The sequence below is a fragment of the Canis lupus genome, chromosome 16 (genome assembly GCF_003254725.2).
Source record: "Canis lupus dingo isolate Sandy chromosome 16, ASM325472v2, whole genome shotgun sequence".
Lineage (NCBI taxonomy): Eukaryota > Metazoa > Chordata > Mammalia > Carnivora > Canidae > Canis > Canis lupus.
The window spans coordinates 2,282,111-2,310,000 of NC_064258.1; the positions used below are offsets into that span (position 1 = coordinate 2,282,111).

Below are 27,890 nucleotides of genomic sequence, written 5' to 3' on the forward strand. Positions count from 1 at the left end.
GACTGTTGAGCTTTTTAAAAAACTTTTAACATTATTCTGTGATGCTGCAATGGCAAGAGATGCCACTACGCAAGAGGTGACAGATGGCATGGGTTAAGACAAGAGAATGTTCCTAATTGAAAGCCAATGAACACAAGGTTGAAAAAATGCCATAAAACCATCCTCATCCTGTAACGATATAAACTGTACCAATCCGGGCCTTAGTGGCGTTCCTGAATAAACCTTGAGTTATGGTTCACGACGGGCTTGGTTTGCTCAGGAAATAACCTGCAGCTTCTGAGATGAGCCGGGCACCGTGCTAGGCTCAGGGACTCTGCCCACCTCGGCGGGGTCACCTTATTTACACGTCTTTGATTGATGGCACAAGACACCGTAACTGCACGTTGTCATTTTCTGAGGAAAGACCCGTCCTCAAAGTACCCTCTAGCATCTCCTGCTAAAGGCCAAGCGCAAACTCCATCATATCAAGTTATGAATCTGACATCCACCGGCGCTCAAAACCCGACGGGACTTGTGCCTTTGCTTTGCGGCCTGAACTTCACACGGCAACCAGCCGAACCCGAATGAGGTCTGAGTGGCCGCTGGACCCCTGCCAAATGACACTCCACTCTGCTGACAAAACAGTATCCCCCAGCTGTTCTTTTTCCTGACAGGTGTCTATTTTGCACTCCTTCTAGAGAATGCACGGAGAGTTCCCATCCTTGATCTCTTGGCTTAGTTCCCAGGGAGACTTCCTCACTCTGTTTTATTCATGGGGCCTCTCAGGCTGGCTCCTCCACTGTGAAAATCAGTGGTGGGGGGTAGGGACCATCAATGAACTGGCAATAAAATCTGACGGTCATCATAAAACCATGCCTTCGTGTGCCGAAAAGCCTACAACCAGAGTGAGGTTCTGGGGCAGGTCTGTGTTTTAAGGATTTTTTTTTTCAGGCAGAGCATCCATCCACAGAGACAAACAAAAACAAAAACAAAAACAAAAAAACAAAACAAACAAAAACAAAAACAAAAACAAAAAAAACCAGAAACAAAAACAAACCCAAACAAAACCCCAACCACAGTTTAATTCATATTGTGTTGGAGTAAGTGAAAGAAGTAGGTCAGATAAACCAAAATAGCCTTCGCTGGGAAGCATGATAAGCTCCAGACATCTGAGAGCACGGAGAAGAGAGGATGGTGTGACAGATAAAAACAGTCGATTTTTTTTTTTTTATTTGAGTTCAATTTGCCAACATAGAGCATAACACCCAGTGCTCATCCCATCAAGGGCCCTCCTCACTGCCCGTCACCCAGTCTATTGATAGACATGTGGACTCGAAGCAGCAAGGCAAAAATATACATAGGGCACATTTAGTCTACCTTTTCCCTAAGAGATGTCTTTGCTGTTAACTCCATCGTTGTCTTTCCTTCTATATCTACACGCCCTTCTACTTCGCTGATCAATAATTTGTAGGAGAAAGCGTAACTACCCAACCACCCCAATGATACCAAGCCAACCACCCCAATGATACCAACCCAACCACCCCAACCATAACCAGTGGCCGAGTATAACCGAGGACAGGGATCATAAAACCGTCTCCCATACAAGCGATGCACACAGGTATATACCTTGAGAATGACGGTCCTCTCGTGCCGGGTGATGTTGACACTGTGGGGTTGTCCGTTGGCCATGTTCCTGTGGTCTGCGTCAATGTTGTACGGTTCTCTGGTACCGCCCAGGTTGTACCGAATCTGTAAGCTTCCTATGGAAGGGAAAGAAAAGAGACTCTGTAATTTGTTTGCTCTAGGTTTCATTTCATTGTATTTTATTTTTTTTGAAGATTTTATTTATTTACTTGAGAAAGAGAGAGGAGAGGGAGAGAGAGAGAGAGCTCAGTGAGGGTGAGGGATGGAGGGAGAGGGAGAAGCAGGGTCCCCACTGAGCAGGGAGCCCAACGTGGGGCTCGATCCCAGGACCCCGGGATCATGACCTGAGCCGAACACCGGTGCTTGGCCCACTGAGCCACCCAGGCGCCGCTAGGTTTCATTTCCATGTCACTTCTCTCACCCCCTGTTGCTCAGGCTGGCCTGTTTTGCTGTCTGCCCATACCGTGGCTCTTCTGAGTTCCGACTCGCTAGATCGATGGCACACGCCAAACCACGGGGTTAAGGGCCTCAGGCACGCAGGAGTTCATAGTCCCCCAACTGCGGGCCATCAGTGACCATCATCTCAACCGGAAGCAGCAAATGGTATAAATGATCCGAGCGGGGACCAAGCCTGGGAAGGATGATGGGGACACACACAGCATAGGACTATGGAGACGCCGGCAGAGTGACAAAATACTACGTGAAATAAAAAATAAATGCAGGACGGAGGGATGGTCTCACGCCACCAGCAAAGTGCGACATTCGGCGTAAAAAGAATCATGAGCATACAATATTAAAAATAAACATAATTTACAAAAGAGAAATACATGGGATTTGGGGTGGCTTCACTGAGGCCAAGAAAACAAAGCGATGAATTTTATTCTAGGTTAGAAATTGCATCAATCCGGATGCACATCAAAGGAAAGATGGGCTCCCCGGGACCCCGGGTTCTCACTGGCCCTCAGGTCTGGCTCACTTTGCCTCGGACAAATCACCCTGTTTTTCTCTCCATCTTGCTTGTCTCCCCCCAGCAATGACAGATAATATTCGAAAAGACTAATATAATATTCTAGAGCCTGCTGTTCATTAATCTGCACAGCAAATGTAACTTGTGTTTCTTATTTATGATTCTTTGAGACATCAATTTTTTAATCTCATTTTTTTTAACCCAAATTGGATTCTTCATGTTCACAGCCTCCGACATCCCACAGCTTAAAGACCAAAGCCTGCCATCCAGCCAGGGTTTGACCGGCTGTAGATCGTCTCACCGGGGTCTCTGCTGCCTCCTTCCTTTGCCTCCCGGAGGAACGACACGGAGAGCCTGATTGACAAGTGATGAAATAAAACACGATAATCAAAACTTAGAAATGATTTGAAATCATTTCTAGATTATCCAGATTTCTTAGAAATGAAGGAAAAAAAAAAGAAAAAGGAAAAGAAAAAGAAAAAGAGAAAGAAAGTCACCAGAAATCCCACCGTCCAGAGATAACTACTGTGACTATTTGGCCGGTGTCTTTTCCCTGAAATCCATCGTGCCCTTGCGTATCCACATGCGCGTGACTGAATGCGAGGCTTCTGGAACGCTGCCCTCCGTCGCGCAGCCACCGTGGCTCAACTATTCCACCGCGTGCCTGGACCTGCCAGCAGCGTGCGTTAGATTAATCAAGAACTAACTGTGTGGCCTGATTTTGCTCTCTGGACAAATTTGACGAACCATCCCTGCTTTCGAGTTTGACCCTAGTGTTTTATCCTAGATGGGTTTGCTTACAGCATTTCGACCAAGCGCTGCTGCTTTTCCCCTCCTGGGTGAGTGTGAATTCACGGCCCGTCCTGCATCTCTGTAGGCACAGGTGTCCCCTGGTGGTTGGGGGGGGGGGCTTGTGGGGACCTCGGGGGAGCCCTCCCTCCTCCTGGGGGATGCAGCTCCAGGCAGAGCTGGCTCAACTTGGTGACTCTGTGCTGACCACGTGGCATCGTCGTCTTCTGTCTGGATCACCTGATCCGAATCAGTTTCTCCTTAGCAATAACCCTCTTGGCCTCTTGGCTTGCTTGCTTGCTTGCTTTCTTTCTTTCTTTCTTCTTTCTTTCTTTCTTTCCTTTCTTTCTTTTTTTTCTTCCTTCCTTTCTTTCTTCCTTTCTTTCTTTGTTTTCTTTTTCTTTCTTTCTTTCTTTCTTTCTTTCTTTCTTTCTTTCTTCTTTCTTTCTTCTTTCCTTCTTTCTTTGTTTTCTTTGTTTTCTTTCTTTTCTTTTCTTTCTTTCTTTCTTTCTTTCTTCCTTCCTTCCTTCCTTCCTTCCTTTCTTTCTTTGTTTTCTTTCTTTTCTTTCTTTCTTTCTTTCTTTCTTTTCTTTGTTTTCTTTCTTTCTTTCTTTTCTCTTTCTTTCTTTCTTTCTTTCTTCCTTCCTTTCTTTCTTTCTTTCTTTCTTTCTTTCTTTCTTTGTTTTCTTTCTTTCTTTCTTTGTTTTCTTTCTTTTCTTTCTCTTTCTTTCTTTCTTTCTTTCTTTCTTTTCTTTCTTTTTTTTTTTTTTTTTTGAAGATTTTATGTATTTATTCATGAGAGACACACAGAGAGAGGCAGAGACCCAGGCCAAGGGAGAAGCAGGCTCCATGCAGGGAGCCCGACGTGGGACTCGATCCCAGGCCCCTGGGGTCACGCCCTGGGCCCAAGGCAGATGCTCAGCCGCTGAGTTGCCCAGGGATCCCTTGGCCTCATTGCACTGTTAGCTGAGCCCCTTCTTTCTCTGCTCTCCCTCACCACCAATCCCATCCCAGGGGAGGTCTCGCTGGCACTTCAGACACCACGCAAAACTCTTGCTCTTCCCCCCAGACAGTTTTCTGTCTCAATTTTCCACATTTCAGTTAATGCCTTCAGCCTCCAGCCTGTTCCTGCCGAAAGCCCTGCCTCCCCTGTGCCTCCTGTATTACACACGCGATCTGCTGGCAAATCTCCGTGGTTCTTCCTTTAAAACACACCCTGACACTTCTTTTCCTCATCACCTCCATTTCTACCCCCTGGACCAAGCCACCGGTGTCATTTGCCTGGATTGCTGGACTCACCTCCATACTAACAAGCTTCCTTGCTTCTGCCATTGCCCCAGCTCCCCTGCCCCAACCCAGCCTCTGCCCCCTCCCCGGTCCCTTCTCAGAGGGCAGACATAGTGCTCCTCTGCTCGGAACCCTCCATGGCTTCCTATCACAACCAGAGTAAAAATCCAAGTCTTCCTAATGGCTCACCAGGCCCTATATGATATTCCCCTAGTATCTCTGACATAACCTCTTTTTCTCCTCCTTGCTCACTCCTCACCAGTCCACAGTAGCCTCCTTGCTGGTTCTTTAGAAGCCAGCATGTTGCTACCTCAGGACCTTTGCACTTGCTGGCTCTTCTGTCTATGATGCTCGTTCCTCAGTTCTCTGCATGGCTGGCCCCAAACCTGCTCAAATGTCTTCCTAGTGATTATTTCTGTGATTTCCTAGTTAAAAGAATTGACCCACTCCTTTGCTTTGGCCAGGTCCTCTCTTTTCTGCCCTTTTTCCCCCCATGAGAGTAATAGTTTTTGTTTACATTCTCTGTACTTTATTCCTTTCAAAAAAAAAGATTTATTTATTTATTTTTTCATGATAGACGTAGAGAGAGAGAGAGAGAGAGGCCGAGACACAGGAGGAGGGAGAAGCAGGCTCCATGCGGGAACCCCACACGGGACTCGATCCCGGGACTTCAGGATCGCACCCTGGGCCAAAGGCAGGCACCAAACCACTGAGCCACCCAGGGATCCCGTGTACTTTATTCCTAATTCCTAGAATAATGCCTGATACCTGGTAGGTGCTGAATAAATGTCTGTTGAATGAATGAAATGGTCTCCCTGCTTCTGTGCCTTTTTTTTCTTGCAGAGAGATTTCTTGAAAATGCACAATTGACGATTTCACCGGTTCACTAAAAACTCTTCAAAGCCTTCCAGTTGTTCATAGGATGAAGACACACATTCCTAATATAACAGAAGATGCCTTGTCTGATCTGAGCTCTGCCCGATGCGTTATTTTCCAATGACGCCATTTACTCTCTCGCTTTTTACATTCAAGCTGCCTTGGCCTTCTGTTATGCCCCAGAAAATATGATTCTCCTTTCTACTCCAGGACCTTTGAATACGCTGCTCCCGTTTTCTGAGCTGCTTCTCGCCCCACCCCTTAGCGCTTTACCCTATTTTTTCTTCCTTTACCCTAATAGCATTAAAGGTCTATTATTTGGACCTGAACAGGGGGTGAGAGGAGACAGTTGCTCGGCTACGTGCAGTAGAACATACTGACTGTCTTGAGTTGTTACGCTCTACTTCTTGTGCTTGGACCACGTAAAATCACAGCCAGCTGTGATTCATTCATCGTTTATTTACTCATTTCTTCAGAACATGAAAAGCACTGTTGAATCTGAGTTTTCAAGGCCTGAAAGTGGGCTGTCTGCCTGGCTATCAGGAGTGCAGAGTCCACCTCTAGGACACACACCCACCTCCAACCCCCTGTGTCTGGTCCTTGGGGTACAAAGAGAAGAAAGGCCAGGCCCTGCCTTTGAGGGCTAGCAGTTTGAGGAACTAGTAATTAGGCAAAAACCCAGATTATTTTCCTCCCTACTGTCTTTGTCATTGGTCCCCTTACGTTCCCCAGCTCATTAAAATCAGTCTTAAGCTGTTTCCATGATTTTTTTTTCTCTTTTCTGGCTTTCTTTCTTTGTAAATATGATTTAAAATTTCTGTAACTGCCTCACTTAATGGCGACGGAAATGATTTGCTTTGAGAAAACAGACGAGTTGGAACGTGAAATTTATAGGTAGGGGATATCCATAAACAGTAATGGCAATCTTCTTGAATAATAACATTTAAATGATATATGTATTCCTTCCAAATAATAGTACAAGAGAAGCACTAAATGATGGTAGGGAGAATATTAATATTTTCCATTAATATAAAATATTATTAAAATGGAAAAATACTTCACTTCTGCATCTCCGGTGCATCTCCCAAGTGAATTAAAGCAGTTATAAGGGACTGCTCGTTTATTGGCTGCAGCAAATAACATGCTTAGCAGATTGATTCTCTCCTGGCCATCATCATTACCATCAGCAAACACTTAGGGGGCACCTCGTGTAGGCAGGAGATGTAGTGCTGGGGGCTTCTCATCTCGCTGGGAAGACAGGGCGTATTTATAACAAAGACAGATAACAAGACGGCACACCGAGTGCCACACACATGACATTGAAAATAAGTATAACGAGAGTCTCAAGTAAGGGGAAGTCACTGCAAGGAGGTGAGACTTGACTTGGCTCTAGAGTGAAAGGCAGGTGTTAGAGCCCAGAGGAAGATGGAGCTCCTCCAGGTAAGGGGGCCCGGTGGGAGAGTGCAGGTGTCACACGCGCTTGGGGGGCCGTGAGGAAGAGCTGTGATGTGTGGCACTGGATGTAGGTCAAATGGCCAGATGCAGATTAAATCCGTGGGCTGTGGACGGTAGTAACTGCCAACACCTACCTGGATTGCAGACTGCATAGGGATAGGGTAATGCTTCACACTTACTGCCTCATTCCATTTTCATGACACCCCATGAGGGAGGCCCTGTTTTACAGAACAGGGCACGGGGCTTGGGGCTAACTGCCCACGATCTCCATCCCACAACCCGCACAAAAGGCAGAAGCAGATTCAAACACAGACATTCTGGTTCTACACTGGAAGCCCTCAGCCCAGAGCCCTGTGGTCTCGACTGGCAGGTTGTGGGATTTGGGCTTTCTCCTGCCCTTCGGGGGAGGGGGTGGGGGGGGTGGCAGGCCCTACTGATCCATGATGAGGGACACTGTGTATGATGAAGGCTGTGGCGGGTCACAGTGAGCAGGGAGTGGGGTGGGTCAGAGCCCCCCGGATGTGCTGGGGTGCACTGCTATCCCCTGAAGGAAGAATGGGTGCCCGGAGCTGGGCTCCCCTCAGCAGGCCGGGCTGCTGGAGCCCCCAGGTTGGTGGCCTCCCAAACATGACCTCGTCCATTTACTCAAATACCATTCCAGATGCAATGATCTTCTCTGCCTGCCAGGGCCTGAATGAGGTTGGGAGGCAGTGAATTAGAAGACGTTGCCGCAGACTAGCAGGGGGGAAGGAAAGAGATACCCCGGAGGGACATGGTGTGAAGAATCTGCAGGACTTGTTTGCCTGGGTGGCTCGCAAAAGGAGGGGGATGGAGCATTTAAGCATTTAAGAATGACACCGCGTGGTGCTTGGGAATTCAGGTATCTCGGGGTTGGGGGCGGCCAGCACAGTCGGAAGCAGAGAGTCTGGAGAAGGGGCTAGTTTTGGGGACCCAGGGATGGTAACATGCTTTTAACATGTCAAGTTTGAGGGATGTCAGGGCATTTAATTAAGACTTTCAGGTTTTTAAATTTTTTCCTGATATTTTGGCACAGTCCTTATTGATTTTTTCCTTCAGAATTTTCTAACTTTAAATAGCAGTGAAACAAAAATACCATCTTCAAAGTGTGAAAAAAAACACAAATTTTTAAACAGCAATTTGAAGATGGCCTTGCAAGATTAGGAAGAAACCCACTGGTCATGCTTTTCCAATGCACGGAGAGTGCACTAGAGCTCTCCACCCCACGGAGAGGGTGGCGGAGGTCTCGGGGCCTGGAATCAGACACCTGAGCATAGAAATCCTGGTGTGGCCATCGCCAGCTGAGAGTGCAAGCCACTTAACCTCTCCATACTTGAGTTGTATCATCTGTTGACAGGGGATAAAGAATGATACCTACCTCGTAGTTGTGTGGCTCATAGGAATTAATGCATGTGCAACACAGCACACCTTCGGGCATCAATAAATGGCAGCACCGATATGGAACTGATTACTCTAAACCCTTGCACACGGTCAACGTCCGCAAACACCAGCATGAGCGCACATAGGGACGGCCGTGGGTTATGGGAATGTGAGTTATTGATATAGGATTGGGGACTGAATTTTAGTGTGGCAGGGACTCAAGGGGTAGACAAAACAGCATCTCCCGGCGCGTGTTCATGATGTCTTGACAAGCCCAATGTAAGAGTTGCCTCCGGGGCCCCGAGAGTCTGGGGCTTGTGGGTGGAGAACATCAGTGGGTTAAAAATCAATTGACCTGATCCAGGAGAAATACACTCAACTCGTGAACTTCTGGAAAGCAGGGGTTATGTCCTTTTATCTTCTGCTTCCTCATTGATTTTAGTCATTACCCTTTCTGATGACAACAGAGTTGGTTGCTCATTGTGAGAATTTGACATTTATGAAAGTATTGCTCAGGAAAAGCAGATCGACAGACAAAAGGCACTTTGTGTTCATATTATTGTTTTTTGTTTCCTATCCATATTTTTCACAAATCCAAGATGATATTGTATAGTCAAGCTTCTATCTTTCCTTCTTTTCTTTTCTTTCTTTTCTTTTTTTCTTTTCTTTTCTTTTCTTTTCTTTCTTTTCTTTTCTTTCTTTACTTTTCTTTTCTTTTTTCTTTTCTCTTCTTTCTTTCTTTCTTTCTTTCTTTCTTTCTTTCTTTCTTTCTTTTTTCTCTCTTTCTCTCCTTTTTTCTTTTTTGGCTTAACATTGTATTACATCATTTTTTCTCCATATTATTTCCCCCATTGCTCTCCATAAATATTATTCTTAATGGATACATAATATTCCTTAAAATGGAATATTACCCTCTTTTACTAACCATTTTACTACAGTTGAACATCTAGGTCCTTCCTAATGCTGATTTTTATAAATAACACTGAGAGGAACATTGTCATGCCGCATCTTCGCCTGATTTTTGTCTTATTTCTTTAGCAATAATTACTGAAAGGGAAAATCTTAGGAAATATCCATGCCTCCCCCCCCAACCCCAGCCCTCAATCTTTTAACCAACAGTGAATTGACCACAGTAGTTTAAGAATTTACTACATTTTAAAACACAGGCTGAGGGATCCCTGGGTGGCGCAGCGGTTTAGCGCCTGCCTTTGGCCCAGGGCGCGATCCTGGGGATCCAGGATCGAATCCCACATCGGGCTTCCGGTGCATGGAGCCTGCTTCTCCCTCTGCCTGTGTCTCTGCCTCTCTCTCTCTCTGTGTGTGACTATCATAAATAAATAAAAGTTAAAAAAAAAATAAAACACAGGCTGACCTGGGTTCATAATAATAATCTCTGCTCCCATGGAAGATAATCTTGATTTTTAACAAGCGACCCCGCCGGAATAATCAGTGCAGAGCAAGAAGGTGTGGGCAAGGAGAGAGGCTGTCTCCACACTCTCAGCCCATGTAATCTCTCTGGGAACTGAGTGACAGAGATTTGCTCCCTGATAACCCTACGGTATTCTTGTGAAAAAGCGACCTTAGAATTTTCAAGTGTCTCAGAATTCGAGTCTTCTGAGAGGAATGGCCCCTTCAGTGTCTGAGATGTTCATGTGTCTCAGGACCGCTTGGACTCCTCCCAGAGGTCATGAGCACACTTGAATATTCTCACAAGAGGCCCATTTCAATCTTGCTCGGGCTCCATGCATATTTGGAGATCAAGATGGTCCCAGACATTACAAGTGTACATATGCTCCTGCTTTCAGCAAGCCTTATGCCAGGGATATATTTTATGGATCTAAAATTCTGAGAGGGTTTAGGAATGAAAACATCTCTGGTTTTCAACTTCTATTGAAAGTTACATATGTTTTGTAGGAACCTACTGATACGTTATCATAAATCAGGAGAACTCATTGATTTATATTACATTAATTTTACTACTTCAGAGCTCATCTCTATTTAGTACAGCAGCACATGTATTTATTTGACAGGAGCAAAAAATCATCATTATACATATGGAACAATCTCATATTCATGTAATACGCTCCCCATAAAGAACTTGACGTGTCTTAGCAACATTACTACTATGACACATTGCTAGAAGGCACTCAACTGACAAGTTGCTTTCTTGGCTCTCATGTAGGGAAATGAGGTTAAAAGACATTGGATGACTTGCTCAACATCCTGTGGAGAATAAAGGACAAGACAAGAGCAATCCAGACTTTCTAGAACATTCTGTTCACCTAACATTAAACAGCGGAGCCTAGGCATCCTTGTCCTTACCAGCGGGTTTGATGAGAACTGCCAAGAAGTCTGTGGTGAAAGAACTGACGTAGAGGAGAATGCAGGGCGCCTTGGTGGTGCTGAAGCTGAAGCGGATGCTCTCATGGGCCAGGTCGGGAGGGGCGTTCTGCTGCTCAGGGGAGCTCTCTGCTCTGCTGCCCGGTTCCTTGGCACCGACTACCGGTGCCTGGAAGTTATACCGTAGCCACATTCCCTCTTCAAAAAACGCACCAACATCTGTTGAAAAGAAAAGGGCAGAGAAAATTGAAAAATGAGGGCAAATCAGATGCTGATCCAGCCAACAATCTAAACTCAGGTAGACCGTTAATTTTGCCATAGCTTCAGGTCATGGAAGGCAGGTCCTGACTCCAGGAGGGGGGATCAGATTGGGCTACTCTCTATAGAGATGGCCCTTATTTCCTCAACATGGATTATCTATCAAAAAAGAAAAAAAGTGGGATCCCTGGGTGGCGCAGTGGTTTGGCGCCTGACTTTAGCCCAGGGTGCAATCCTGGAGACCCGGGATCGAATCCCACGTCGGGCTCCCGGTGCATGGAGCCTGCTTCTCCCTCTGCCTATGTCTCTGCCTCTCTCTCTCATTCTGTGTGACTATCATAAATAAATAAAAATAAAAAAAATGAAAAAAAGTCACTTAATCCAGTATGGAGAGCTGTAAATTAAAAAATAGATTAATAAAAGTTAAGAAGCTTACATCATACCAGAAGGAATTTTCGTGGGTGGTAGTTAGGCCAAATAACCAAGTTAGGTTGAAGAGGCGCCCTGAAAATAGAGGCAGTACTATCACACAAACACCAATTTAAGGAGCTCATGGGCTTCCTCTGTGAGACTAGAGTTGTTTGGATGCTCACACAGGTTCCCACAGGAAAGCCCTTGACAGAACCCTGAGGAAGTCCTGGGACGCTTTGGGCACAGTGCCTAAAATCATAAGATGTGAAATTAGAGAGAACTGGGTTCAAATATGACCACTCATTAACTAGCTGCATGGCTTTATGGGAATTTCCTTAACCTGCTGCTTTTGCCCTCAGTATTTTATATGTGAAAAGGAGACAATAAAGGATCATGTGAAATGATCAGCAGAAGTAAATTGTACCTATTTATTATTATTATTATTATTATTATTATTATTATTATTATTAAATTAGAAGAAGAGTCACTGACCCTTCATGGTCTCTGTTGATGGCCTAATCATTGCTAATTGGTTCCTAATCACTTCCTGGCAGACCAGCTCCTCTGTTGATTGTCCCATTGCTTGGTCCCCAGTGTTCCAAAATCACCTCCGAGCTCACCACGAAAGGCTGAGTTTCCCTATCAAGCTTTGTTCTGTCTTCCTTGTAACTGTCTTGCCCTCTGCAGGTGTCCTTCTGGAAGCGTTTCTCAAACCTCATTTTTGTGCAATGCTTTATGCTTACAACATTTGACATCCATTAGATTAGCCCTATTCAGAAGGTATTTTGTGAAACACAGCTTTACATTGTCATTAATGGAAGAGGACAAATTCCAAAAGGATTTTTTTACACCTAGAAATTTGGAAGTCTGTCCTTGTTACATATATCCAGAACAGAGTCGGCAGAGAGTAGTGAATCAGGGTCTGGAGTCAGACACCTGTTGGTGTGAATCTGGGCTGTGCTAACCTGCTAACCAATCTGTTAACCTGTTAAACAACCTGCAATGTGTGACACTGTCTTACATAATTAACAACTGGTTTGCTCAAAATGCCATAAGCACCTGTGATGGGAAATACAGAATTAGACAGTACTTAACCCACGCTAGGCACTGAACGACTCACTGGGATGTCAGAGGCCGCCACCCTGGGCATGAGAGGAGACACGTCAACAATTTGAAATCCTTCTGGTGACAGTTACGGCAGTTTCCTCAGCAGGTAATGTAATATGAAACCCCATCTCACACCTGGAGGATCTTGAGTTGGTTTTCCCATGCTTTTAGCAAACATCTATTGAGTAGCGTAGGGGTGCCAGGCACTCTGCTGGGTGCTGAGGTGACCATCCCTGCTTCCAAGAAGCTCTCCATCTAGAGGATTTAGACTACCAGGCATCTAAATGCAGGACCAGGGAATATGAGGAGCATCAGCCCTGTCTTCAGGGACCAAGGAGGACATCTGGGGTAAAAGACATGGAACAGGGGACCAAAAGAGCCAGAGGCAGTAGCTGTGGAATGGTGAAGGGAGACCAACTCTCTGTCTAGTTGACGGAGAAGCATTAGCACTTGGTGTGGAGACAGTGCGATCAGAGGCATCGTGCCTCAGGGGAAAGTCATATACTCTTTTTACAATGTCATTTGTTTATGCAAGACTCATTAGTTCCCCCACTACATTTTAGGTTAGGCAATGGGGAGACAATGAAGGAAAAGGAGGTGATCCCTGCCTTCGACAGTTCAGAGCCTAGTGGGACAGATGGATGTTCATAGGTCAGCTGCTGTGATGGATTGTAGGGGCCGGGGTTGGGGGGACAGTCAAAGAGAGCAGGCCAGGCAGGTCACCTGCAGCAGACATCCCAAGGGGTTCACTTTGCCACAGAGAAGTTCTCCCTGAGTATGAAGGGTCATTATGTGGGGCCACGCAGGAGAGGAGAGGTGGGAAATGGTGTCTGGAGGGAGCAGGGGGTGAGAGGAGGGCTCAAGATCAAGGCCAGAGAGTTTGAACAAACCAGGGGCAGACAGAAAGGAAGAGAGAAACGTATGTGGCACTTGATACTGAAGATCAAGGCATGAAGAATCTGGGCCTATGGAGAGGTTCTGGGTAGCAGAGGCTGAGGAAGCAGTAGAGCCGTGGAGGCCCTGGCACCCCGGTTACAGATGCCATCCATCGCCAGCAAGAACCTGGGCTTCCCTGAGCCGGACTGTCTCCAGTCACCGCACTTCCAGAGAGTGGACTGAACGTAGTCCCTGATGACGTTTCTCTGTTCAAACGCTGGTCCCCAAGCCTTAGCTCCAGAATCCAGGCCAGAGGGTCCTGACAATCACCATGCACAGCAGATTCCCCAGGCGATGCTCGTGCATGCAGGAGTTTGAGACCCTGGGAGCCAAAGCTGAGGCAGGACAGCACACCTGGCAAAGCAGATAGCTAGCAGTCCTGTCAAGGGGAGATACGATGCGTCTTGCAGCTCAAGCGGTGACTATCCTTCCAAGGCAGATTACGAGGAGGAATTCAGAAAGCTAAGGATTTTATTTCAACAAACCAAAAAATATGCCACAGAGAACACTTTTGGTATATTTGAGAGTCATTGTTAAAAAGCTTTATGGATTCATGTCAGTTTTGGAGGAAGGAAAATACCAGGCCCAAAAGTGTTATTCTGAAACCACATCATAAACCAACTGTTAAACCAGGGCCTGGGAGTGATGTGAACCATTTCAGCTTCGAAGTGGCAGATTTACAGCTGCCATTTCACTGTTTCAGATGGTTTTAAGGAAATGCTAAATCAAGATATGTAATATCATTAAGGAAAGGAATGCTCCCATCCCTTCTGAAGGAATGACTAAAATAACACTAATTTAACAAGCCCCAAATAACACCTTTTCCCTCATTGGAAAATAAAAAATTATTGATTTAGAATGTTTAATTTATGGTTTTAGGCTGAGGTAGCTTAAATTTTAGGACATTCAGTTTTTGGATAGGAAAAAAATGATAAATGTGGAGTCTCGTTATTCTAAGATGTGTTACAAAAGAGATTTGTTGAGTTATATCATGTTTCTCAAAATCCCGAGCCACAGAACACTACCTGCAGATGCAGGATCGTAAGGATGCCAGAAATCTGGAAGCAGACAAGCAACCTTGTTCTAATCATTTCTTGGTTCTCAAAATGGACCCCTTATTGATAAAAGGAAGTCTGCCAAGTGTTTGGAATAAAATCCACAAACTGTCCATCCCAGAATAATACCATAAAAATAATCATCTAGCCAAATCTGAGACGCTTACCATGGAAAGGCAAACAGCTAGTACCCACCCCCATTATTAAATTGCCCCTCATCTCTTCCTCCTCACATTCAATCATTCCATTTCTTTTTCCCTTTTCACTTAGGCTATATTTAAAAAAAAATCAACGTGGGTCTTTTCATTCTCTCACTTCCCCATGAGGACCCAGAATTCAAAGTCCCTAACTCACAAATGGACTCTTTTCCAAACATTTATTTATTTATTTATAAATATTTTATTTATTTATTCATGAGAGACACAGAGAGAGAGAGAGAGAGAGAGAGGCAGAGAGAGGGAGAGAGAGAGAGGCAGAGACACAGGCAGAGGGAGAAGCAGGCCCCATGCAGGGAGCCCCATGTGGGACTCGATCCCAGGACTCCAGGATCACGCCCTGAGCCAAAGGCAGGTGTGCTAAACTGCTGAGCCACCCAGGTGTCCCCCAAACATTTATTTTAAAGTCAGTAACTTGTGACTTGGAAATGTTCCCCCATAGAAACAATGCCCCAGGTGATGGTTGGTTTGCCAGGAGAGCCCATAAATGCTGAATAACTCTGGATGGTAATGAAAGAGAACCAAAGAGTGTCATCCTGTATTAGTGATCAACATAGAAACCACAACAGAAAAAGGTTGATTCTGAACACGAGAACTGCAAGAAACCCTTCTCACACAAGTGTCTCGTCTAGATATGCCGGTGGTATGCTGGCAAGTGTTAAATAGCTGGGTCTGCGTGTAGGGGAGCCCTGATTTAGAGAGCTCACCAATTCCCAGGGTGTAAACACTCCTGCCATGGCTGATGCCAAGCCACCAACACATTAGTAAATATGGAGCTGAGAGGAGATGTTCACAGAAGATCTCCCAGCCTGTGTCAACTGCTTCTGGCACATGACCTCACTTGGTCAATGGCCCAGACATTCAAGTAAACCACATTTATTGACCATAACTGGGTGGCTCGAAAAAAAAGAAGTCTCTTTTCGCAATACCGAAAGCTCTCAGTCTAATATTGGGGTGCGAGCTGATTTTTTTTGGGTGGGCTCTCTTCCTGGGTTGCAGACAGATGTGTACTCCCTATGTGCTTATGTAGCAGAGAGAGAGGGGGAGAGAGAGAGGGAGGAGGAGAGAAGAGGGAGATGAGGGAGAGAGAGAAAAAGATAGAGAAGGAGGGAGAGGGAACTAGATCTCCGGTCTCTTCCTTTTCTCACAAGGGCACTAATCCCATCATGGGGGCCCCACCCTCATGACCTCATCTAAACCTAACTACCTCCAAAAGCCCTAGCTCTAAAAATTGTCATTTTGGGGGTTAAGGGTTCCATGCAGGAATTCGGGGGGGGGGCAGGTGGACACACACATTCAATCCATAAGAAAAGGCCCCTTCTGCTGTAAACAAACTTTGTAATATCCGTTTACTCCCTCCGGCCTTCCACAGCTCTCTTTGGCCTAGTCCCGGGACCCCGGACCCCGGACCCCGGACCCCAAAAGCTCTGTACTTTATAAGAAGTTCTATAAAATCCAAGAAGAACTGCCACAGAGCAGACACTGTACTACAGGAAGCGGAGACCTGAACCCCAGTCTCAGGATCATGAAGCTTTTTCACCAAGGGCTTCCACTGTCCAGAATGATCATTCCCATTGCTGACTTTTTAATCCATCATCTAGTGAAAAAGCTAAATAAATTCCGTGGACCCTTGATCCTGCAAACCTCAGCCTGCACCCCCCGGCACACGTCCTGCTTCTGCATTAGGCCCGGCGCTGCTTTAACTTGTTTTCTGTTGAACCCCCAAGGCCCTGCCGGCCTGAACTACAACCAGTTCCTCTCCTGGCCTTACACTGGCAAAATCTGCTTTTTCTCTCCAAATGTGCCTCTTTGAATTTCCCTCCTGAATTTTTTATTCAGTTTGTTTGATGTTTTCTTCAATTGACTATAATCGTTTCGGACTAACAACATTGGACCAGGATGGGTCAATGTACACCTTGGCCTGCTCTGGTTCCCCAGGTGAGTACATGTCTTTTGTAACCGCTTCCCCACCCTTCTCTCTGAAGGCCAGGTTACTTGCAGGTCAGGTTCTACGTAATAAGCTTCAAGCGTCTGAAACTGCACGAGAGCGAAAAAATACCAAAGGGAAAATCTCTGAAGTTTTAGCCTGAATGGCATGCGCTGCCCATGAGAGACAAGGGTAAAGTGTATTATTTGAACACATCAATGAGGTATATGATCTATGGATTGACTGTGTAGGAGTCAGGGGGCCTCCTTGCTTGGAACTAAAGAGCCAACAGCACTGAACACCTTTGCTTGAGTCTTAAGTGGGAAGATAGTTTGCATCCAGAATTTCCAGGGTGCTCCTGATGCGGTTAACAAGCATCCCTGGAAAATATGGTGGTGGACGGGTTAGAAGTTGCTCTAGAGAGAGGACTCCATTGCAATGAGCTCCATCTGACACAGGCAGTCAGGGATTAATGTGTGTGTGGAGGGCAGGAAACCGAAGGTAGCTTTAGTCCTGGCTTTGCCACCAACCAGCTCTATGGCCCTGGTGTGTGGCAGGTCATTTAATCGCTGTGGGCTTAAATCATTCCCATCTTAGAGAAATCCTCCCCGCCCCCGAACCTACATCTTCCTCTGGCTAGGAAATACATCCTTTAAAGTATTTATTAAGTGCCTTCTGCAATCCAGGAAGCTATGAGAGGCTTAGCAAGGAGTAAATGATATTGAAGTCAATCATTGAAGAAGCATCAGGTAAGTGGTACTGGGGACAGAGCAAGCATCCTAAAATGGAGAAAGAGCATAATGCAAAGGCCCTGGGGAAAGAGGGGGTGTTGAGGGCCAATGCAAGGAAGGCCAAAAAGGTAGGAAGGGGAAAATTCAGCAGAGAATGACAGGAAGTGAGTCCAGAAAGACAGTGGCATCTTGAGGATTTTTCTTTTGTGTGTGCATAACAAGTAAAAGATAACTCTGGAGGGTTTCAAGCAGAGGTGACATGATCTGATTTGTGATTTTAAAAGATCGTTCTGGTTGCAGTTTGGTGCACGGATTGGTGTGAGAGGAGAGTGCGTCACCTCTAAACTGAAATTTCGTCCTTTTTCTTAAAATTTAGAATATCACTGGGCATGTGTGTGTGTGTGTGTGTGTGTGTGTGTGTGTGTGTGGTGGGGGGAGGTGGTCACTAGATATAGTTCAGGGAATCTGCAAATCTTCTGAAAATGCAGGCACAATGTGTATGCCTCTTTCTGGAGGAGATGGCTAGTGCTTTCAATCAGATATCGTGACTTGACCATCAGAAGTTTAAGGAGGGATCCCTGGGGGGCTCAGCAGTTGAGCGCCTGCCTTGGGCTCAGGGCGTGATCCTGGGGTCCCAGCACCGAGTCCCATGTCGGGCTCCCTGCATGGGGCCTGCTTCTGTCTCTGCCCCTCTCTCTGTGTCTCATGAATAAATAAATAAAATCTTAAAAAAAAAAGAAATGTAAGGAAAAATAATACAACTTAATTAACTCAGAAATGATACACTGAGATGCTCAGTGTGCGTTGGCTCGGTGCTAGATGCTGTCTCCACTTCACCCTGAGTACCTGGACCTGCTTCTTGCTCAGCCGCATCTCCCAGTGCCTGCATCCTCTGCCTCTGGTCCGGCCAGGCTGCCTTACTTGCTTGTGGCACTTGTACCTCCTTCCCAGCCGGCTGTCCGCCCTTCCATTCTCGTCCCTATTCACACGTCCCCGGCAGGTGTCAGCGCCACCTCCTTCCCTAAGTGTCACCTGTAGCAAAGGCTCCTCCTCCGGTGCCCTCCTGGCTCTCTTCTGACTTTAGTTATACAAACAAGTGTAACCTCGTTTGCTTTTAATTTAGTCAACATGTCTTGGAATCTCACTCCATGGCCAGGCCCGTGCTGATAACAAAAGCAAACACGACGGGGACTTTTCTCTAAAGAAGCTGGCAGTTGGTTGGGACATAAACACATCATTGGGATACAGGGCGAGATCCAGAACAACAGAGTAGAAAGAAATAGCAAGAGGAGAGAGAGATCGCCTCTTCCTGTGGGGAGGTCTCGTCTCCTTCATGAGGGAGGGGACAGCAAATATGACTTTGCAGGATGCGCAGGGCGGCTAGGGCATTCGCAGTGTGGGGAGAAGTGTGAACAAAGGCAAGGGAGAGTGGGTGTTCCAGAAATGACGTTAGAGCTTCTCGACCTCGGCTGTGCTTTTTTTTTTTTTAAATTAATTAATTATTATTTTTTTAATACCTAAGGCAAACTCTCAGAAAAACTGATTTAACCAGTCTGGGAAAAGGTCAGCCTGTTGGCATATTTCACTGTTTTCTCGGATTTCTGCAGTGGGCGGCCGGGACGGAGAGCTGCTGCTGTAGGTTGTTGGGTAGAACTTGGTGTGAAATGTGGGGTGACAGGTGCCCAGGACCTGCTGCTGGGAAAGAGGGCAGGACAGAGGCTACAGAGGGTCTCGAGTCACTTCACCTTAAAAGTTTTGGGAGAGCAGTCCACTTTGAAAGCATTTCAGATTTACAGAAGAGTGGCAAGTCTAGCACCAAGAACCATATCCTCCATATCCAGATTCTCTTTTAACATTTCACTATATTGCTCTCTCTGTGTTTATATATATATGCATATATATATGTATATGCTTCTTCACCATAATTTTTGTGTGTTTATATATATATAGATATATAGGCTTCTTCACGTATATATGAAGTATAGATAGTGTATACTATATACTAATTCCTGAACTATTTATTTATTTATTTAATTTATTTTTTATTGATGTTCAATTTGCCTGAACTGTTTAAAAGCAAGCTGAAGTGAGGAAATAAACATTAACATAATCCTATTATCCCATGATGTTCCCATTTCTGGAAAAATATATACCCAGACACACATATTTGTATGCACACACATCATTTTGAAAGCCACTGTGAGGCTACATGTAGACACGTGCATATATATATTTCTATGTAGAAAGTTTTTTCTTAAAAGCAGCAGCCCAGCATAGCGGGCCCACCTCTTTCATACTGGAAAGGGAGGAGGAGAGAGAGGGGCGAGGTGGTTGGAAATTGAAAGCCTTGTTTATGCATCTGGCAGTTCACTAAAATGTGGGCTTCTGAGGGTAAGAGTAACCTTAGCCAGGCCCTTGGCCTTCAGCAGAAACACAATGAATATTTATTGAATTGAGCTCAACTGAATTTGAATTTTGTTTTTTAATACCAACACTATATTCATCTGGTTGGTTCGCCCTGACCTTTCTCAGTTGACATTTCTCGGTTTCATTCCCTTTGTAAAGTGGGCTTCTTGAGAGCGGTGGCATTCCATCAACTTAGCCATTGTCATTAATTACAACAACAGTTCATTAATCAAAGTGTTATAAGATCCATTTAGAATAATACATCTAAAAGCACCGATTGATTTACAACTGAACAGATGGTCTTAATTTTTATTTCTTTTCCTTTTTTTTTTTGTTAAAGATTTTATTTATTTATTTGACAGAGGGAGAGAGCCAGCACAAGCAGGGGGAGTGGCAGGTAGAGACAAAGGGAGAATCAAGCTCCCCGCTGAGCAGGGAGCCTGATGCGGGGCTAGAGCCCATGATCCTGGGATTGTGACCTGAGCCAAAGGCAGACACTTAACTGACTGAGCCACCCAGGCTGCCCCTTGACTGCTTTTTCTTCTTTTTATTGGCTTAGTAAGCTGGAACTTATTTGGCCACACTGGTCACTTGCTTGATGAGCATTAGTGGATAAAGTTGTCACCCAGTCACCCGTTTCATTTCACCTCTGCTCTGCTAACTTCAGAGTCCGTTACGAAGCCCTTGCCTTTAGGAATCACATTGTTTGCTTGGTTATTTATTTATAAAATTATTTAATTACATATTTTATGCCTTTTGCAAGATACTAGGCGGTTTCGCTTCATTCTGTTGATAAGTAGCAAGTTGTCTCTTCTTTGTCCTTCACTTAACACTAAATGTCCCAAATTTTCTTGCTTGCTCCGCTGATTTGACAAGCCAAATAGAATTCTGGACTCTGAGGGCTCTTGAGGACAAGTGCTGCTTTTCATTCCCTTATGTGATCCTGGTAGCCCCAGGATCTAATAGGGAGAGGCACTCACGGAAAGTTTGTTGATTCAGTGAGTGCACTTTTGACTTGAGCCAGATACATATTTACACGCCATAAGGAAATGAGCTTCTCTGGGGTTCCTGCTATGTGTCAGTCACAATACGCAATTTTCATATATTATCCTATTTAATAAATTATTCAACAGCAACACTTTCGACATAGATGTTATCATCCCTATTTTTACAGATAAGGGAACTGAGGCTTAGGGGAATAATTTGCCCAGAGTTATCCCACTAATCAGGAGGGGACAGTCAAATACAGATTTTCTGGACTTCAGAGTCTATGCTCTTTCCTCTCTGCCAGCCACACTTAAGCAAGTTCTAGCTGTTTTCACAGAATTCTACAAAAGATTTGTTTGCCAGTTTTCTTCTTTGGAAATTTTAAAAGGAAATTAGTTACCAAGTAACCACTGATTGTTTACTACTCACAAACATAAAAACACAATTGACTCCTTAAGTGATAAAATTCTATTTTTTCTACCAGCTAACAGGTTAATCGAAAAGAACAATCAGCCCAATTACTTATGATAAACTTTTGTTATATTAAGGTGATTTCTATTGAGTAAACAACAGCAGCAACAACAACAACAACAAATCATGGATTTGAGACATTGACATGTAGTTCCTAAAATTCAGAGCCATTTCCATTTGCTAAACATTGCAATAAAAAAGGGATATAACCTTTTAAAAAAGATTTATTTATTTATTTATTTATTTATTTATTTATTTATTTGAAAGAGGGAGAGAGAGAGAGAGAATGAATGGGGGTGAGGAGTAGATGGGGAGGGAAAAGCAGACCCCACCACTGAGTATGGAACCCACTGAGGCCAGATCCTAGGATCCCAGGATCTTGACCTGAGTCAAAGGCAGATACTTAACTGACTGAGCCACTGAGACACCCCAATAGTACATATCTTTTGACATAAGTTATTTTCCTTGACCAAGAAAGGTAGATGGCACCACAGATTATGACTTTGCTTATTATTGCTACTTATCTTACCCATTTTGTCCACGTGACTCCTTTATCCAGTGGGTTAAGTAAACCTTGAGATGCATGGACATGTTCTAATCTAGCTCTGACCTGTTCCTTCAATCAACACAGATCATCCTCAAATGTGCTGCCTCTTTGGAGACTATGCCACACTGTACAGGTGGCTTTAATGTGGGTTGACCATCATAGTTGGAGTGCCACTCATCAAGTGGAAGGTGGACTCATGTGAGTAATTACATTAAATAAACAGAGTAATTTAAAAAAACTCATCTGGGGTTGCTTTCTTGAATGGGGAAAGAATATATGAAGTACTGGAGCTAATTGCATTTTACTTTATGCGACTCAAGAACTAGGTTATATCCCCATAAAGTTACTTGAGGCCTCACAGGGTTTTTGGATGTTAAGAAAGTAGATGATGCCATGCTTTTTGAGAAAAAAAAAAAAAGATGCTTAGTGATATCATACAGTATTTGTGATGTCATACAGAGTCCAGGAAGTGGGCGAGCTAAAGGCCATCCACCTTCCTCCCTCTGCACTGAGTTGCCTCTCTGGTTTGGCAGTAACCACCCACCTGCCTTTTTTCTTTTCTTTTCCCCCACTGGTTATTACTTGTTGCTGTGAGAACTAGATTTAAACATTCATTCTTTTGTGAAACAAATTCAAAATATAGTAATTCCAAAAGCTTAAACTACAATTGGGAGTTTGCATATGCATATACCAAAGGCCAAGAATTCCTTGAAGGCAAACACTATATTTTATTGATTTTGTGTCTCCAGAGTCCAGCAGATTTCCTGCAGTTTACTAGGTATTTAATGTATACTCATTGAATTAATGAATGAATTGATGGTATTATGGACTATTTTGGCCATCTTCCTATTTTTTCCAGAGTGAGAGCCCCAACCACCTCCCCTGGAAGAAAACAAAAGACATGCTGGTAATATATTTCTATTACCATCCATAACTTTCTAGGGTAGTTTCTTCAAAGAAGATAAAACAGGGGGTAAAAAGCAAAGATTCACCTCAAAGAAACCAAGAAATAATTAGCTATCAGTACACCTTGGCAAAAATAAGTCTGGGAGTATGAATTATCCAGAATTCCTGAGAATGAGATTATCATAAAAATTATTCATACTTTGCTTTTTGGCAGAAGAAGGACGAAAAGAGAAAGAAGTAAAAATTAGAAGAAGAAGGAGAAGAAGAAAAAGAATGAATTTGGTACCTTTTCACTGAATTACTCCACACGGCCTTGAATGACTGAACTCTGTGCCCACTTTACGGCGAGGATGCTCTTGAAATCTTCACATTTATGCTTGTAATCTGTCAGGGGAAATGAACCTTCTAGGGTGTTTGCTGGGGCCTCTTTTCCTTCTACTTCAGTGAAAACAACACTTTCAAGTGAGGAGCACCTAAGAACGGGTCTCCAGAAAGACCCATGTGTTGCGTTTGATGTGCTGAGACCCAGTTTGCCTGTTTGTTCATGACTTGTTTTGACACGCATGGAACTGCAAACGTGACCCCAGGTAGAGGGACAGGGGTCATGCAGGGGAGGGATCACTGCATGTGAATTTCCGTGACTCCTCAAGGTCAAGGATTCTCTAAAAGACTATGCTACATCCAGCACCCTGGCCAATTGTTCAAAGAAAGACAGTCTGAGGACACGGGTTTCTGGTATTTGTGCCTGGTGTAGAGGACTGTGGCTCAGGAGGTAAGATTGTCCCTATTCCCAATGTACTCATTTGCTTTCTCTGCTTGTAACATTCTCCTCCAGGAGCATAGCTCAAGATCCGCATATATCACTTTTTAAAACTATTATGTTTCTCTCCCTATCGCCATCTCTTCTGTTCCATAGTTTGGGGGAAGACACGAAATAATCATTTCATTCTCATTTTTCATTTTTCAATCGTCCCCACTCTAATGGAATGCTTACAAACATAGCCCTGTTCTAACGGTGCCTCTGAGTTTAGAAATCACGGTGACCATGGATGGTGTTTCCAAACACGCGCTGCCCGCCCATTCCTGATTTCATTCTAATTGGAGCTGGCCTGCTGGAGGAGAGGAGGGAGCCTAGCTGCATGTGAAACCAGCTTCAGCTTAACTGGTTGCCTCCTGAAAATTAGAGGAACCAACCATGTGAGTCTTTCCATGTCAATGAAAAAAAGAAAATATCTGAAGACAAACTGTTTTAATGAATTCAGTCAGAAGGTCAAAAAAAAAAAAAAGATTGTTGCATTTGGCAGTTGGAAGAAATGGCATGAAAATTAAACTTTCGAGGCTGATGACTATTAATAGATGATGGTTATGGGACCATAACGCAGGAAGACATAAACCGTGAGAAAAGCAAACCCTCACAAGCACTCAGGTTAACTGGAGCAGTAGGTGTTTTAAGACTTTGGGCTGTCTCTGTCTCACTGTCGTAGCAAAGAACTGTCAAAAACTGTTCTCTTTAGTCGTGATATTTAGTGAAAGCACAAGGCAACCCAATCCAATCATCCAAAATACTCTTTCCGGACAATAGTCACTTTGTACTTGTTTTTTTATTCTGATGTTTGAATAGAATTCGGACATTTCGAGGTACAACGTGAAGACAGCTCAGGGGTGGTTAGGAAGATGGTGGGTTTCTGCACCCCTGTTGATGTGGGAATTGGGGTATCACTGCTTACACAGAATCACATCACCTGAGCCCAGGGCACCTCCCCACTTTCTCTAAAGCTCAACGCCAATTATAACAGGGTTTACCACTCACGGAGAGTTAGGAGCTATGTTATTTAGCTTTCCGACATCTCGAGGTGTATGTTATTGAGATTTTTACAGGAAGGGAACAGAAACTCGGAGAAGGTAAGTAACTTGCCTACGTTTACACATCTAGCAAATTCTTACTATTAACTACTATGCTGTGCCATCTTTTAATGCTTTCTACTCAGACTTTACCTGGAAGAAAGATCTAAAAAAGCAATTTAGTTTTTCTTAAAAAAAAATATTACTCTGGAGAGTGGTACCATGTTAGGTGTGTTCTGAAAGTTTGGGAGACAGAGAGCTATGGTTCCAATGCAACAGGAGTCTTTGAAAAGCGCCAGGTCAGCACTGTCCAATAGAAATAGAGTGTGAGCCACACTTGTAGTTTTAAATTCTCTTATAGCTATATTAAAAAAGTAAAAAAAACTGAATTAATTCTCATAACATACTATATTTAATTTAGTATATCCAAAATATTATTCTTTCAACATGTAATCTATATAGAAACTATTGAGACATTTTACATCTATTTTTTCACCCTAAGTCTTCAAAATCCACTGAGCGGTTTATGCTGATGGCATATCTCTTTTCGAACCAGTCCTAGTTCAAGTGCTCAATAGCCACATGTAGCTAGTGGCCGCCACCCTGGACAGCACAGCCACAGTGTGCACAAAGGGAAAAAAATAAAAGCACTTGCCCACTGTCAGCTGTTTTTTGCCAGTCTCTGGAGTGGCTATTTCTCTATGCAGGTTAGGATTGTCCTGGAAGCCAGACCACACAGCTGCTTATATTCTGCACAAACCATTCAATTAGAATTTCTGGGAATGACTTTTGGACATGCCCAAGTGAAGGAGGACTGCAAAAAACTTGTCTGAAATATGTCTTTCTGGAATCTAGGGAGATGACACAGGGGAGGTCCTGGCATTTAGGATCTTAGCTTTCTTTCCATCAGACATTTGAGTAATAGCTTGGAAATTGTCCCCTGTTTTGAGTTTTGGGTTTATTTTAAGTGATGCAATGGAAAGAGGAGATAATTTGGCTAGAGTGATCATTTTATAATGCATGTCATATCATGTCACTTCCCTCTGAGCAAAAGCCAGGCCCTTGCCATGACCCACCACACCCTACATAATCTGGGTGTCTTTTCCCCATTCCCAAACCCCTCTCCTGTTTCCTTCTATTCTTCTCATTGCTGCTTACCCCATTCCATCCATCCTCAATGGCCTCCTTGTATCCTCAGAGCACCCATATCGCACTAAGTTCTAGATGAGGTTCAAATATTAATATTTTTAAGAAGTTAGGGCTGCCAGGCGACCAATGTTTTTCAAGGGCAGTGTGTGAATTGCATGGCCGTCAGCCCAAACCCAATAGGTCTTCTCTCAATTGAGCTTCTGCTAAGCACTAAGCAGCAGTGATTTGAAGGTCACATTTTCTAACTAGTACCTTGAATAAGTACCTTGACATCTTCTAAGACAAGGGGAGGGTCAGAATGTTCTCATGAAAATTCTGTTGCTTAGCAAGGACATATCGGAAGAGACGACCACTGCACATTCATATATAGGTGGGCCCAAGGAGTATCCAGAAGAACAAAATGTCCTCAGTGACCTATTATAGTGTGATGCCACTTGGGGAGGACATTTGTGGTCACGATCTTCACAGCTGTAGAGTAGGAATGCAGGTATTTTATAAAATGGAGATTTTAAAGGGCTGTGGCAGACACTGTCTACCTCAACCACGAGGAAGAATCTTGAAGAGCCTGGAGAAGGAGTCACTGTAAGGCATGTAAGGCGATGAATAATCCACCTTAGATATCTGATGATTTAAAGCCTTTATAAGATAACTCTCACAGATTTTTAAAAATTTTAATTTAATTTTTTTTTTTTTTACTTCTTAGGTAATGTTCCATTGCCAAACTTATCACATCAAAGACAAATTGCAATACGCTGCCCAGCTCTAACCCAAGATTTCAAAAGAAAAAAATAACCAAACCCAAACCCAAACCCAAAACAATCCAACGGAAGGGGTGGTGGCTTTGAGCAGCAGACTACAGCCTTGGTTGCTACAGTCTTGGGTCAACCCCTTTCCAACCCAACTACTATCAAGCTTATCAGCCAATTCAACATTGTTCCCTTAATATGGAAGTCAGGAGTCTCATTTTACAGTTTCTGTCAGGTTGAGATTTTTGCAGGAAAAGGATACGTGGGTTCAGGCTCCAATGGCTCTGCTGCAAATAACCTTTAGCTTTTCCAGAGCTTCAGGGAAATCTCAAGGGATGACCACACAAGTGCAACCTGAAGGACTAATCTCTACTGCGCAGGACGGAGGGAAACCTGAAACATGACTGACACGCATCCTGGTTTTAAATGAGCTTTTCAGGTGAGATGTTTAAGCTGCTTTGCTAAGCTCCTCCTCTTTCCATTAGATTCGGTTTCAAGAGGCAGCTGGCTTGGCCACACAGCATATAATTAGCTGATGGAATGCGAGGACCTGTCAGAGGGCTCCAGTCAGGATGGCCGAAATGCTTTCTTTTAATGTAATTTAATTTTTCTTTTTGTATGTGAGAGTTACTGCTGCGATCAGAAAAATATATCTTTGCTCTGAATGAGACATGCTCTGTCACCGGCAGTAGCTTAGATTGCTTGAACTCCAATGCTTTATTTTGTACATTGGCTGTTGTTTTGCTGTGAAAAATGTTAAAAAGAATGGATTGACATTTTGGCTTTGTTTCTGGGACTTAAAGGAATTGTTCTAGAGAAAATTATTCTTGTTGGGTGACCTTTTTTTTTTTTTCCCTGTATTGCTGCAGGCTTTTTAAAGGCTCTCTACTTTGTCTTTGTTTTAACATACAGTTTCAGGATTATACAATACACCAAACGTCTTGCATTGGTTTTTTTTTTTTTTTTTTCAAGTAATCATCCATATGTGGATAAATACTCTGAAACAATCAGGGAAGAATTCTAGAAAAACTGAGTTCTACATCAAGAAATTCTGATAAATGTCAAAATAAAAGCTAGACCCAAATTGTTTTAAAAATATATTTTTGGTCAGGGATACACATTTCTAGTGCTAGTACAAGTCAATGCTATTTGAAGTGAATTTATGGTAAGTTTTTCGTGTAAAAGAATAATTTTTCCTTTTATGCATATTTTATGATGCCCATTAATTCAGTAGTACATGCACACAAATTTAAAAGGAATATGTAAATGAAGATATATAAATTGGTACTCATGCTTAACATTTTTTTTTTCTTTTAGGAACGTAAGTCAGGGAGTTAGGGATGAGCTGTTTAGAAAGAGACTCCCAGCTCCAATGGGGCTCCTCCCTTTGTCCCTCTCCTGGGCCTGGATCCTGGTGCAAGCTGTTTGACTTTCCTGGAAGAATGTGGATGCGTCCGGCAG

At 43.9% G+C, this 27,890-nt stretch overlaps 1 protein-coding gene and 1 long non-coding RNA gene across 5 annotated transcripts in view; one reads left to right on the forward strand and one right to left on the reverse strand.

Annotated features, from left to right (window-relative positions):
- Positions 1-27,890, reverse strand: part of CNTNAP2 (contactin associated protein 2) — a 1,981,926-nt gene that overhangs the window by 155,080 nt on the left and 1,798,956 nt on the right. For all 4 annotated transcript variants that reach the window (XM_025433996.3, XM_035700120.2, XM_035700122.2 and 1 more), the window contains 2 exons: positions 10,718-10,954; positions 1,606-1,739 (listed from right to left, as the gene is read on the reverse strand). In XM_025433996.3, coding sequence (XP_025289781.1) covers positions 1,606-1,739; positions 10,718-10,954 — 371 coding nt within the window. The remainder of the gene's footprint in view (positions 1-1,605; positions 1,740-10,717; positions 10,955-27,890) is intronic.
- Positions 22,270-27,890, forward strand: part of LOC112651055 (uncharacterized) — a 5,873-nt gene continuing 252 nt past the window's right edge. Inside the window, exons 1-4 of the long non-coding RNA XR_003130574.3 lie at positions 22,270-23,464; positions 23,724-23,889; positions 26,387-26,868; positions 27,747-27,890. The exon at positions 27,747-27,890 is cut by the window's right edge and continues 252 nt beyond it. This is a non-coding gene — a long non-coding RNA (uncharacterized LOC112651055). The remainder of the gene's footprint in view (positions 23,465-23,723; positions 23,890-26,386; positions 26,869-27,746) is intronic.